Raw genomic sequence first — 15,438 nt, 5'->3', positions numbered from 1 at the left:
AAATAGTCTAAACAAATTAAAAGATTTGAAATTTGAAAACATTAAACTACAATGACAAAAGCTTAAGGAGTATGAATTAGGGTAACAACCAAACAGGAGGACAAAAGAACTTCACTTCTAACAATACTCTCTGGAAACTTCCATGGTCCAAGTCGAAGATGCCGATATCTTGAGGAACAGGATCGTAAAATGATGATTGCAGCTCTATTTGGTTATCTGTAAACCAAATCTGATTTCCTTTGCTTAGAAAAGGCACAGGAATTTGAACAGAAGAATTAAATCGAATCGATAGTATGTAGTTATCTAAATTATCTAATGTTGACCATTCTTTTCTATTTCTTTTTAACTCATAGATATCGAATTTGTAAGTTTCAAATTCCCTGCGTATTTTTCTCCAGGGATGACGAACATGTCTTACCAACATCAATAAGCTTCCATTGGCGCACCCAATAAGATATTTAAGCTTTTGAGGGCCTACGGGAATTTCAGATGGAGGTCTGGTTTCATGGATTCCTCCCTTAAGCCCTGCTCTTGTCTTTGTATCAAATTCATATAGCTGCCCCTCTTCGTTGATGGCATATATCTTTTCTTGGAAAAATATTACGTCCTCAAACCTCTTATCTCTGGTTGGAAATTCTACCCATCTCATATTGCCAGGCTTGTAAAAGGCCAGTCTCTGGTTAGGTCCGAATATCACCACCGCCATAAAATTTTCAATGTCATGCTCAGGAGATGAGTTTATAATAACCTTTTCAACTTGGAATCTATGCACGCTATCTCTATCCAGGGTGCTCCTAATGTCACGAAAATCCCAGAGTGTGTATTCATCCTCATGATTATCAGGCTGGTAATCAATTATAGTGGGTAAAGTTGAGACTGGAGGAAGATCCAAATTACGATTTGTAAATGGATTTAACATTTGGATAGTGCCATCAGATATGGATACGACAATCAACCATCCATGACCAGAACCGCGAATTAACTTGTTGTAGGACTGCATCTCTGGCAGCATGATATGGTAAATATCTTTCTCTTCAAGGGCGCAAGTATCAAGAGTTTCATCATCTGCAGCAGCTAATTGCATGAGATGATAAATCTCCTCATCTTCGTATGAATGATTCTTGACAGTTTCGTCAGGTAACAATAACCATGGAATTTTATTTCCATTGGGAATTTTTGGAAGTTTCAAGCTCCACTCTTTGCAAACCAATCGAAGTTGGACGTAATCATCGTAGGCATGGAACCGTTTTGAAATTTCTTTCAACAAATCTTCATCAATGTCCGCCCATCGATTAATCTCGTCCATGTCTCTGACTCAAGCTATGTTGAATTAGGATTTTCGTATTTAAATATTGAATTAGGATTTCGGTTGCTCAAAGATGTATACCTGTTTTGAATGATTTAATTTGAAATTATTGATTGCTATGATATCTAAAAGATAGTGTGTAATTTATTAAAAATAATTAAAAATTAATAATTAATTCAAAAGATAAAAATTTAAAATTTATTATAAAAAATAAATTAGATAAAATTTAAAAATTTTTTATTTTAATAAATAAAATAAATATAATAATTACCGTAGTAAATAATTTAAAAAATATTTATCGAAATAAATATCCTTTTCGTATCTCGTAAACTAGATAATTTTGCATGTAAACGAGATGAGATATATAGAATTTTTCAATTTTCGTATATAAACGGGATAGATGTTATCTCGTTTACACTATAAACGAAATATATGCATTTATAAATAATTTAATATAATTTTTAAAAATAATAAAAATATTAATACTTTTAATTTGATCAAACTCTTAAAAATATAGAATGTTTTAAATATTATTAGCGTTTATGGTAATTAGTTTAGAGATAAAAACTTAAAGTTTTTTGTTGAGAACAAAAAATTGTATCATTTTTTATTTCTTTATATATTTATGGTCTTTATCACTTTTATTATATCATTTTTTATTATAATATATTTCTCACAAGTTATCATTTCAAGTTTTATTTTTTCTGAATCAGTGGTGAGTATTTATGGTAGTTAGTTTAGCGATTAAAATTTAAGAATTCCCCAATTGATTAGCAAAGATTTGCATCATTTTTTTTATTGCTTCGTATATTATTTGTAGTATTTTTTCTATTCATTATATTATAACACTTATTAAGATATAAATATACATAGGTAGTCTTTTATATTTATTAAGGTATATAATTTAATATATTAAAAACCACTTCTCAAAAATATTTATTATAACACAATTGTATAATTTCAGATTTAATTCTTCTACTATTACGAGAACTATACATTATTTTTGTTAATTTATAATATTTTTAATTATTATTTAATTAATTTTTTTAGTTATATAATTTTTAAAAGGTATTCAATAAGTTATTTGTTATTACAAATTATAAATTTAATGTCTGTAGTTGTAAATTCGATGATAAGAATATGAATTTAGACATTGCAGTTATTGGAATTTTAAACTTTGCCGAAACTAACTGAATAATTTTTTTTAATATAAATTTAAGTTGTAGATGTCAATTTTTATGGAGTAATTATTTGAGTTTTAGACTAATATTTTAGAGGTCAATGTTTGCCGTGTGTATAAAATGAAGATATAAGTAAAAAGCAATTGATTGCTCACAGCAGATAGGATGATATAAAATTTATTACAATAAAAATCAAAATTTACCGTCATTATTTGACTAAATATATACTTAATATGTTTTATTATAAATTTGATTAAAATTTTTGTCATATTTACTTAAAAAATTATGAAATCTCTAATACCCTTACTACGTAAAACAATATTTTTGTATTGTATATAATACCCTTAATAAATAATGTTATATAGTTATTATGATTCAACATTTCCAAAAATTTTAAATTATTTTTCAAGGCCATTTTAAATACATTCTCATTTTTTCTTTCTTACTTTCTGAGCGATTCACCCGCCAATTTCAAAAATTGATGTCTGATCATGAACCCTGCGATGATTTGTTTGTGTACACTGTTGTTGAAATTTGAGTTAAATTTCAATTTGGCCCCTGAAATTTGGTCTAATGTTTAGAATGACCCTTACAATTTCGTTGGCCCTATTAGAACCTCCAAATTTACAATTGTGGTTTCAGCAACGGCGCCATTTTGATGAACTGAAGATTGATAGTTTAGAATTTACAATAAATTCTCGTTGCAAGTATAGTTTCTAAACCAAGCAATCATCTTTTCATACAAAAGTTTGGTTGTCACAAGTAACAAAACCCAATAAAAATAAATAACCGAAGTATTTAAACATCGGGTCGTCTCTCAAGGAGTTGCAGGGCAGTATGATTTATTATTGGTTATGGAAAATTGTATATTTTTTGGTTTTTTGAAATAAAGAACAGGTAATTTAAATGGCAAGAAAAATAAATTAATAATTAATAAAATCTCTTGGCAAGGTGTAAGAAATTGAAGTCCTATCCTAGTTATCCTTATCAGGTGTGATGAGAATTGGATTCTGCTCCCACTTTAATTAACCTCTAACTATGAAGGTAAGTTAAGTGGATGAATCAATTTGATTCCTCGTGTCCTAGTCAATTCCTAAGAAAAGACTAGAGTTATTGGAGTACAAATCAATCAGCAAAGAATTCCAATTTCATTCAACAGCTGAGTTTGATAACTCAAGTGTTGCTAATTACTTAACCAAAGCCAAAAGGGGAAAATAAATCTAAATTGAATTGAAATCATTAAAGCAAAATCAAATCTGAAACAAAAAAGCTCTGCATACAAGCCCTAATGGCTTGTATGCTTTACAAGTTCATTAACAAATAAAACCCAAAACGTGCTGCTACACATACGTGGTATACACACGCTATAATAGAGATCCCGCTTTTATCTAACTACCAAATTTAAAAGATTTGTTTCCTTCTTCGTTTTCGTTATTTGCGGATTTGATCGTTCTTCTTCTCGCGCGTCTTCTCTCGTTCTTCTCCATCGTTTTTTTCCTCTCCTTTCTCACTGGTATGTTCTTCGTCATTTACGTTAGTTCTTCTCTCTGCAACTCTAGCTTCATTTTCTATTTGATTTGTTGTTTTCTGAAATCAAAGTTTGAACTCGTTTTGAAGATTATTGATGATTCAAGCTCAGATTGTCAGCTGAATCAGGGCGAAGTGGATTATGAATTTGAATCTAACAAAGTTTCTGAGGTTTGATTTACATACTCTGAATTTTGTTGCAGTCATTTGAATAGCATTGTGTAGCTGAAAAATTCTTGAACATTGAACTAACACGTTAACATGAATCTGTCGATTGAATGTAATGTATTAGTTTTGATTAATTATCTGGAATTTATAGCAGACGCTCGGGTGTAGATCAGAACTTTTTGGGTGTATTTTTGCGAGAAGTGTGGGTGTATTTACAGTTTATGGGTTTTTCTGTTGTTAGCTGAGTTGTTGTCGTTCGGGTGTATTATATCAGACATGATTGGGTGTGTTTTTAGTTTTTGATATGGTGTATTCTGCAGCCTGTGTATTTACAGTTTATGGTTTTTTTTTTGTTATTTTAGTTGAGTTCTTGCGGTTCGGGTGTATTATATCAGCAATGATTGGGTGTATTTTTAGTTTTTGACATGGTGTATTCTGCAGCCCCTCTTTGTTGTTGATGACCAGTTTGTTCCGAAGGTTGGAATGACCTTTACCACCCTTGAAGATGCTGGAAAATTTTACAGGAACTACGCCAAGGCTGCAGATTTTTCTACAAGAGTTCGGAGCACAAATAGGAAGGGAAACAAGATTAAGAATCAATTGATTACATGTAGCAAAGAGGAAAAATGGAAATCTAAAATATCTCCGACCGAGAAGACTAATCCGACAGCCGGTTTAAACTGTCCTGCAAGAATTTATATACACACATTGAAGGATGTCGGTGCTTGGATCATTTCAAAGGTTGTGCTGGATCATTAACACCCCTGCTGTCCAAGTAAAGCAGAGATGCTCAAACAGCACAGGGAACTAAGCATGTCCATTCGTCGTACAATAGAGAATAACGAGGAGGCCAGTATCAGACCAAGCAAAACCTACCAATCATTTGTTACGGCTGCCGGGGGTCACTACGAGTTAAATTTTATCGAAAAGAATGTGAGGAATTACATTACCAGGGAAGTGCGGAATGTTTCCGACCAAGAAGATGCAAAGGAATTCGGGAAATATTTGTTAAGAATGAAAGAAAAGAATCAGAATTTCTTTTTTGAGCTCGAACTCGAGGAGGATCAATCGATTAAGCTGGCTTTTTGGGCCGATGCAAGAAGCAGAGCTGCCTTTGAGTATTTCGGAGATGTTATTTCATTTGACACCACCTACAATACAAACAGGTAACAAACTGTCCCTGTTTATGATGCTAAATTAATGTATTTTTATGAATCTGCCGCAGAGGTGTATATTGGCTATTTTTTTGGGTGTATACGAAGCATTTGTTGGGTGTACCTAATGATTTTGCATTCTGCACTATGGTAATTTGTTTCAGGTTAAATTTGGTTTGTGGTTCTTTTGTCGGGGTGAATCACCACGGTCAGTCAACACTTCTCGAATGCTCTTTGATGAAAAACGAAGAAATTGAATCATTCAAATGGTTATTTCAATGTTGGCTTCGTTGCATGGGAGGAAACGCTCCGAAAGGGTTTCTCACCGATCAATGCGCATCAATGAAAAGGGCTTTAGAGGCCTGTATGCCAACAACAATTTATCGTTAGTGTATTTGGCACATCATGAAGAAGATACCAAGCAAATTAAACGGGTACAAGGGACATGCAGATATCGAACAAGAAATGAGCCAAGTTGTTTGGAACTCTCATAGCAAAGAGTCATTCGATAGGAATTGGAATGATTTCTTGCTGAATTTTGGTCTTGTGGACAACAAGTGGCTTTCAGGTAATGTTTGTTAAAAATTTGCAGCAGAGGTGTAAATTGCATGTCTTTTCGGGTGTATTTATAGTCTGTGTTTGGGTGTATTCTGCAGATCTGTATGAAGACCGTCATATATGGGTTCCTATCTATCTGGATCACCACTTCTGGGCAGGGATGAGAAGCACACAAAGGAGCGAGAGCATGCATTCATTTTTTAACAAGTTTATCACCCGGAACAGCTCGCTTATTCAGTTCGTCAAACAATACGATAATTGCCTCGGAAGCCGGGAGCAAGCAGAGAGAGAATCAGATGCTGCAGATTTTCATACGGTCATACCGTGTGCAACTAAATCCTCCATTGAAGCTCAGTTTCAAGATGTGTACACTCATCAAAAGTTTAGGGAAGTCTAAGCGCAATTCAGAGGAAAGGCGAATTGCATCACCAGACTAACGAATTCTGCTCTAGGCTATTCAGTATACGAAGTCGGAGAACAAGTTTCCAGCTCAATATTCAACAAGTTTGTGGTTACTTACGACTTAGTCGCAGCCGAGGTAAAATGCCAATGCTTATTATTCGAGTCGAGAGGGATACTGTGCCGTCATCGTCATGCACTAAGCGTGTTAAGCTTTGAACGAGTAAGCCAAGTGTCACCGAGATATATACTGAAACGATGGAGCAAGAAGGTAAAGAGGCGACACACACACATCAAGAGCAGCCACGACGAGCCACTGTTGGAGCCAAGAAGCAAGAGGTTTGACCAATTGGTTTTTCGTTCGCAAAATATTTGCGAATTTGCATCCGAATCAGAGGAGCTGACTGCAATTCTGCACCGTGCGTACGATAACGTCATGGCTGAGATGGAATCATTAAAAGCCAAAAGGAAGGGGACATCTTCTTTATCCCACGAAGACGCCAACTTGGAATCCGTTAACGAGCTTCAAAGCCCGCCAAGGATTCGAACAAGAGGACGTCCAAAAAATAGGCTAGGTTCAAAGTTGGACAAACAGATCGCAAATACCACAAAGAAGAAGAAAACGAAAGTTTTAAGCGAGGTAAAAGTAATGTTCTTTAAATTTGTGGTGATTGAGTTTATTTTTCTCGTTAATAGTTTAGCTAATATGTGAGTTTCTTATATTCAGATCATTGTTCTGAAAACCAAACCGGATCGGCCGATTCAACCGGATTAACCGAGAACCGGCCGAACCGGCAGTTAACCGGTGAACTGTCGGAACCGGCCGGGTTTTTTCAGGGTTACCGGTTTTTTTATAATATATATATATATATATATATATATATATATATATATATATATATATATATATATATATATATATATATATATATATATAAACCAAACCCAACCCAACAGATACCTAACCCACCCCACCCCTAACTCCACCCCCACCCCCACCCTTCCCCCTTCTCTCCCTCTCTGAGAACCCTAAACCTAGCCGCCATCACTTTTCCACCGTCGTAGTCTTCTTACCCCACCCCTCCCCTCTCCTTTCTCTCCGTCTCTGAGAAACCCTAAACCCAGCACCATCACTATCCCACCGTCGCACTCTTCTCATCGTTCTTCTCCTTGTTGCCATCTCTTCGGATCGTTACTCTTCTTATCGTCGTCAGCCGGTCGTCGTCTCTTCGGCGATTTCTCTCTGTCGCTCTCTTCAAGGTCAACAGCACCTATTATAGTCACCTCCCCTCGACGTCGAGTCTGAGCTGTTGGAATCGCCGCCGTGAAGGACTGCTCTGTTGTCGTCGCTGCTCGATTTGTTAGTGTCCGTCTCTCTCTTCGAGTTTTCTCTATGTCTGAGGGTCGGAGCTCAATGTTCTTTCTCTCTGTCTCTCACACGGCGACGTCTCTCTCTGCCCGGCTATGGAGTATTAGCCGCTTTGTCACCTTGCATCGGTTATTTTGTTAATTTTGTGTATTTTGATTTATGAGTTGCTGGTTGCTGATTTTTCTGATTCAGTTGGGCAATGCTTCACTACAGTGTTGGTTATTTATGCTGGAATTTTTCTGATTCTGAGTTATGCTATGATTTTGATTTTTGTGATTCAATTGTTGATGGTGTTATGGGCAGTGCTTTACTATATTGGTCATTGTTTATGCTGGAATTTTTTTTATTCTAAGTTATGCTATGATTTTGATTTTTCTTATTCAGTTGTTGATGGTGGTATAGGCAGTGCTTCACTGCATTGTTTATTATTAATGCTGAAATTTTTTTATTCTGCGTTGTGCAATGATTTTTATTCTGAGTTAATTCTGCTGATTTGTCTGCTTTGTTGATTCTGGTTGCTGGGTTTGAGTTATTGATGGTGTTTTGTTGATTATGGGTTGCTGGATTTGAGGGAAAATATTGTTTATATTGAAATCTGACTGAGGTATTTAAATTTGTTAATATTTTTATTGTATATATAATTAAACCGGTTGAACCCCGGTTAAACCCCGGTTGAACCTCTGAATCATTGAACCAGTTACTTCACCGGTTCATTGACCGGTTCGGTTCTCGCAACCTTGATAAAACCACATCAAATTAGCCCATAAAGTGTTCGGGAACAGGCCGGATCTTCGGGTCGAGCCGGATCATGCACACCCCTAATTCAAACTAACACTTTAGCGACTACAATTTTATGTTTGAGGGTTAAAAAAAAAGAGAACAATGAAAAAATTGAAAAAAAATGAACTTGACATTTATACGCAGTTACGCACAAGAAGAAGAATTAAGAGGCGATCACCTACCGGGTAATGAGCAGTGACTTTAGGAATTCGGGGTAGCATACTAGGTACTAATGTAATAAATAATTAATTGTTGTGCAAATTAATAACCTTGTTTGAATTTATTTTTGCTAAAACAAAATAAAATAATTATTTTTATAAAATTTTTTTGAGAATATATTTTGACAAACTTAAAATTATAACCATTTCATTTTTAATATTGTTTCCTGTATATATAAAAAAATAATGACTTTAACATATAATTTTATTTATTTATTATAAAAATTTTTAAATAGTACATATTTATGTATACTTCCATGTACTCTTCATACCAAAAAGATAATTTCAATTTATACAATCATATTTATTATTTTTGTTTAATAATAATAATAATAATAATAATAATAATAATAATAATAATAATAATAATAATAATAATAATAATAACTAAGTTAGTTAGTTAGGCACTAATAATAGAATTATTTTAAAAATTCTCAACTTGGTAGATATTTAGACCAATTTTGTTTAATTTTGGAAATAAAAACAAAGAACGGTAAGAAGAAATTCAAACCTCAAAGGCATGCTGAGTTCTGAACTGTTATATTTCTAACGCACTGGTGCAATATTCACACAAGAACTTATATTTGGAATGCTTCTCTGACTTGAGTGTTGTAGCAAATCATCTTGTTGTAGTATTTTATTTTTTTAAAATAAATTAAAATAATTATTTTCAAAATTTTTTTTTGAGAATATATCTTGACAAACTTAAAATTACAACCATTTCATTTTTAATATTGTTTCCTGTATATATACATAATTGAATAAATAATAACTTTAATATATAATTTTATTTATTTGTTATAAAAAAATTTAAATAGTACATATTTGTGTGTACTCCCATGTACTCCTCATGTCAAGAAGATAATTTTAATTTATACAATTATATTTATTATTTTTGTTTAATAATAATAATAATAATAACTAAGTTAGTTACTTAGGTACTAATAATAGATTGTAATCTTTTTTTTTTTTTATGTTAAAGAACAGACATTTCTCATTCATCCTCTCAGATCCAATGCATGATAGTGATTTAGTACATCTCATAGCGCCGAAATCAGACGAGAGAGGCAAAACATAGGGCATCCTACCTCTGCCGGATCAATCAAATAACATGTCCATTATTTACCATTCTTAATTGACCATTGCATTTAGCATGTCTATCATTTACCTATCACTCATTTAAAATTACATGTTAGACCAATTTTGTTTAATTTTATAAATAAAAACAAAGAACGGTAAATAAAATCAAAACCTCAAAAGTAATATTTTATTTTTTTGAAATAAAATAAAATAATTATTTTCAAAATTTTTTTTTGAGAATATATCTTGACAAACTTAAAATTACAACCGTTTCATTTTTAATATTGTTTCCTGTATATATACATATTTGTGTGTACTCCCATGTACTCCTCACATCAAAAAGATAATTTCAATTTATACAATCATATTTATTATTTTATTTAATAATAATAATAATAATAATAATAATAATAATAATAATAATAATAATGTTAGTTAGGTACTAATAATAGATTGTAATCTTCTTCCTTGATGTTGAAAAAAGGACGTAGCGCACCGCTGCCTTACTATTCTTAATTGATCATTGCATTTAGCATGTCTATCATTTACCTATCACTCATTTAAAATTACATGTTAGACCAATTTTGTTTAATTTTATAAATAAAAACAAAGAACGGTAAAAAAAATCAAAACTTCAAAAGTAATATTTTATTTTTTTGAAATAAAATAAAATAATTATTTTCAAAAAATTTTTTTGAGAATATATCTTGACAAACTTAAAATTACAACCGTTTCATTTTTAATATTGTTTCCTGTATATATACATATTTATGTGTACTCCCATGTACTCCTCACACCAAGAAGATAATTTCAATTTATACAATCATATTTATTATTTTATTTAATAATAATAATAATAATAATTAAGTTAGTTAGGTACAAATAATAGATTGTAATCTTCTTCCTTGATGTTGAAAAAAGGACATAGCGCACCGCTGCCTCTATCACTACTCTCCAAATAATGGATAATAGAAATCACCACATCCAACTCAAAATCTTAATGTGTCAAGTTAATGGATTTCTTATCTTATAAATTTCTTATTTTTTTTTGTTTTTTTGATGTGTGACTAATTTCAACATTTTTCACACTTGCAACATTAATACTGTGTTATCTAATTAGTTACATAATTGGAAATAATCAAAGAAAAGAAAAGAAAATCGATCGTTATGGTATGAGGCCTCGAAGATCGATTTCGAATCGATTCCCTCATCTTGAGCATATATGCTTAAAAGTGTAATACGCCGAAGAAGTTGGTAGATAAGGCGACTCGAGAAAGAAGGGCAATTCATGATGATATCACCGTAGCTGTAATTTTTATAAATCACAACTTGGTTGGAGAGCGAAATATTAGTTTGCCTGTAAAATCCATCAAGCCAAATGAATCGGTGGAAAAGTGAAATATTGATTTTTTTGTTAGGGGATTAAAGATGATCGTTGTCAATAATAAAATTCTAAAATTTAAAATACATATTATTCTTGTGTAGTCTGACTCTTATTGTATTTGATTCTATAACCGAAAAAGAGAATCGAAAAGAGATAAACCGAGTGGAATGTGGGATGAGACTAAGATTTGGACCATGAACATAATGAAATATATAGAGTATTTTACCCGATTTTGGATTAGTATAACCCTAGGCCTAGATCTTGGTTATTGGAGCTTAAGATTGTCTAATAAGTTCGGTAGTTTTACATCGTTTCTGTTTGTAACTGTTATCGAAAACTTTTTGGTTCTCACCTGTTTCGAAAATTTTTTATTTTTAGATATAGGATGTGACGCACCTCGCTGAGCATGTTAGATTCTCTTTACAAGCAAAGACTATTTTTGTGGTTTTTACTTTGTACTTATATATATATATATATATATATATATATATATATATATTCTTCATTTTTGTATTTTACTTTGTACATCCTTCTTAAGGTTGACTTTGGAGAAACAGGATTTATCTTTATGTTTGTTAGCATTTTGGGGCTCTACATATATGTACTCTAGCCAGCCTTTACTTTGCAAGTCAAGACTAGTGACTTGATATGTATCTATCTCTTATATATATATATATATATATATATATATATATATATATATATATATATATATATATATATATTGTATCTTCTGTTTTTGTAATCTACGCTTTTCACCTTCAACGTTTTCGACTATAACGCAATTTTTATGCTTGTATCTATCTTCTTTTTCAAGGCTCTTAGTTAAATTATCCTTTAAATATATGTACGTATTTTACTTTTAGACGTATCGTCTCACCACATCTGATTTACAACTTAAGCGTAAAACTCTGTGTGGTAGAACGGTTACAGGAGGCGCCAACGGCAGCAAGACTGACACAACAGTAGAGAGAGAAGAGGGTTAGAGAGAGTGGGAGAAAAGAGATGAGAGAGAAGAGATTTCGAAATAAAAAGAGAAAAAGTTCGCACTTTGAATTTTAGGACTCGTTAATGTCGGATTTAACAGCGGAAAAATCCAACAGTAACGTATTACGAGTCACCAAAACGCAGCATTTTACTAATTGAGTTTACAGTAAGATTTTTAAGCATATATGCTCAAGATGTGGGAATCGATTCGAAACCGATTCGAAACCGATCCTCAAGAACTCCACAACGAGTTTAAGCCATCTTTTCTTTACTAATGATGCCACATCAGCAATTCTAATGACTTGACAAAAGATGAAAATCAACCAATCACTATTTAGTAAAAAAAAAGTATTTTAAAAAATTAGAACAAAAAACTCTTATCTATTATTATTCAATTGAAACATCAAGTACTAATTAAATGCAATAAACATACATTAAAAGTGCCATAATAATAATAATTATAAAAAATTTCAGTTACTAATATTCAAATTTTACAACTTATACATATTAAGACTCTTACTATTCTTCATTTCTTAATCTTTCATACTAATTGTAAAAGATTTCTTAAATTTAATATAACATTTTTATTTAGAAACAAACAAAAAACGTAAAAAAAAGACAAAGTGCAGCAATTAATGAAAAACGAAAAATGAAAAAAAATGAAAATGCAGTTTTATATAACTCTAATATAAATAACTTGTCTTTTTTAAAAATAAATAAATTCAAAATCTATTTATAATATGTTCTCTAACATATTTTTAATGTAATATTTATTAAAATACTCTATATAGTATAAATAACCTATCTCTCCGCGTATTGCGCAGGTCTCACTCCAATTAAATGAATCTCCAAACAAACAAAATACGTAAAACATAACCATTGAACAGTGAGTTTAATAGTTTAGTGTTCCAACTTCGAATTTCATTTTATGTGATCGAAGCAAGTTTTAAACAAATTGTTGCACACAATTAGTAAAAATAATCCAAGTCGACAAGTTATGTCTCACACTAAATGCATGAAGTTAATTAAGCCTTAAATAAAATCTTCCTATATATGATCTATCACACCTTGTACATCCATGACTATACTTCCAAAAATGGGACAAACACAAGCAAATGAAACACCCAATAATTACAAGGATTATAAAAACAAAATAATAACCACTATTCTATACAACTATGGGAAATATTTACTCTCAAGAACAAATGGGGAGCAAGGACATAAACAAAATATAAACATATAATGTACAAGAATAATTACAAGTAGAGAAAATTCAGCAAAATCTCTGCTCAGTGTGGTTGAATTGCTCTCCCAAATATAGAAGAATCACATCCCCTCTTTCACGTTTGCTTCATTTTTGGTCCTGGACAGAATACGAGTTTATGAAGGGTGCCATAACAATTAATTGAATACATGGACAATGATGTGATACTGAGTGTGTTCTCATCTCCCGAAAAATGATAGAAAAAATTTGTCAGAGATGCATCTATGATATGTGCATGAAAATTAGGCCCATAGAAATGCAAATGAGGAGATTAATGTGTATTCTTTTTTCTTTTTTTTAAACTTGGCAAAACATGAGATGAGACTCAGTTATCCAGAAGTATATGAACCCTCTATGAGATAGACATTGTACATCGTGCAACTACTCAAACTTCCAGTAGAAAGTAGCATACTTGAGATTAGCCCGATGCAGGATGCGCCCGCAGTGGGAAGCTTTGCCTTTCCATTCTTCAATGGCAGACAACAAAAGCTGTAACAAGTTGGTTGCATCTTCCTCAGATGATAGCTCCATGTTCGTCTGGGGGAGTGGAAGATGAGTTGGATTATGGTTCCAATGCACAGCTCTGGTTCTACTGCTGCTTCGCTTAGGAGAATGGTGATTTTGTCTCAATAGGGAATCTGGTCTGCTACTAACTATGTGTACAACCGCTTGAGCGGCTGTTTTCCGATCCAATCTCCCATTCAATTATCCACTCGAGATCGGCAGGGATGCCGGGAAACTCAGGCTTGGCCAATGTTACTAACCAAGGACTGAAAACAATCAATACAAATCTCTCTATTAAGACGACAAACTTACCAGATTCTTTGAGGGCTTTGCAAGCCACTAACTTCTCGTCTCTTATTTTTAGACCATCCTCAGCCTCCAGAAGGACGGATATCCCAACAGCTTCTTCCCATGAATAAGGTTTTAATGGATGTTCATGGCTCAGTGGCCTTGGAAGCCAGATCCTAAAGCATTGGGATCTCAATTGATTGGGCTTATTGTGGTTTCAAATACTGAGTGCAGTTTTTCCAGTAACTTCGAGCATACTAGCAGCAGGTTTTGCTACTAGTCCTGTAATTCCTAAAGCAACTCCTGCAGTAAATAAATATGAAATAGAAAAGTAGTCAGTAGTCAGGAGAAAAGTAATATCACATCTCACGAAAAAATTATCACAAGGCATTCTTCAAGTTGCTCTAAAATTCAATTCAATTTACCTGAGAGGACACCGGGGAGACCATGCTTCTCAGCTCCTCTTACAGGTGACTGGAGAAGACCAATCAATCCCGTAAACAATGAAGTTAAGGACAATTTGCATTTACACAACAAGAATTATGCTAACGCAAACAGATCAAGAAGAACCAATAGTGGCACAAAAGAAAAATCCAACTAAATTGCATAGTAAATTTCAATGTAGATGCTAATCAATGGCACCCATCAAGTCAAATGTGAGCAGAAGTAATCAAGCAGGGCTCATTAGTAGTAGGAAGGGGAGATGCAAAAAATTCACAAATTTCTAATTGCAAAATGAGTATTGAGACAAATCAAATGACATAATTTTTCCATACTCACTTAAGAGCAGACGGGTTTGAGTCTTCCTATATTTGGTAAAAAAAAAATTGAGTATCTGAGATATGTTGAACAACTATAAATATATTTATGATTTTTAATTTTGGTATTTAATTCTCAATTAATTAATTTTATTAAATATTGTTGTGATAAAAATATGGTATTCCAGTATTTTTTATTTTTAAATTTTTACATAAAAACTGAAAATAGTATCTAAAAATATATAATTTGTTATTATTATTTTTATATAAAATTTTAAAACAAAAAATAAAAATATAAACTAATTATACTTATATATTGAGATATATTTCTACTTGTCATGTATACCATTTAATATATCACATTATTTTTAGGTAATTTCTTCTATACCCAACTAATTTGAGGATATTACATATTCTTCTTACATGTTTCAATTAATTGGTGACAAGTGTATTCATTCATTTTAATCAACAAATAAATTTTTAATTTTTAAAAATAAAAAATAATAAATTTAA

General features: G+C 32.1%; 1 protein-coding gene and 1 long non-coding RNA gene across 2 annotated transcripts; both read right to left on the bottom strand.

Moving 5' to 3' along the window:
• Positions 1 to 76: 76 nt before the first annotated feature.
• Positions 77 to 1,306, bottom strand: LOC112749423 (putative F-box protein At5g55150). The gene has a single exon (XM_025797674.1). It carries the CDS (start codon positions 1,304 to 1,306, stop codon positions 77 to 79), a length of 1,230 nt encoding a protein of 409 aa, XP_025653459.1.
• Positions 1,307 to 13,136: 11,830 nt separating this feature from the next.
• LOC112751798 (uncharacterized) lies at positions 13,137 to 14,470 on the bottom strand. The gene is made up of 2 exons (XR_003176500.2): positions 13,788 to 14,470; positions 13,137 to 13,474 (listed from the first exon to the last, which is right to left on the bottom strand). It is a non-coding gene; the product is annotated as an uncharacterized lncRNA (long non-coding RNA).
• Between the last annotated feature and the right edge of the window lie 968 nt (positions 14,471 to 15,438).

This window comes from Arachis hypogaea, chromosome 15 (assembly GCF_003086295.3).
Source record: "Arachis hypogaea cultivar Tifrunner chromosome 15, arahy.Tifrunner.gnm2.J5K5, whole genome shotgun sequence".
Taxonomy (NCBI): domain Eukaryota; kingdom Viridiplantae; phylum Streptophyta; class Magnoliopsida; order Fabales; family Fabaceae; genus Arachis; species Arachis hypogaea.
This window is presented reverse-complemented; position numbering and strand designations above follow the sequence as displayed.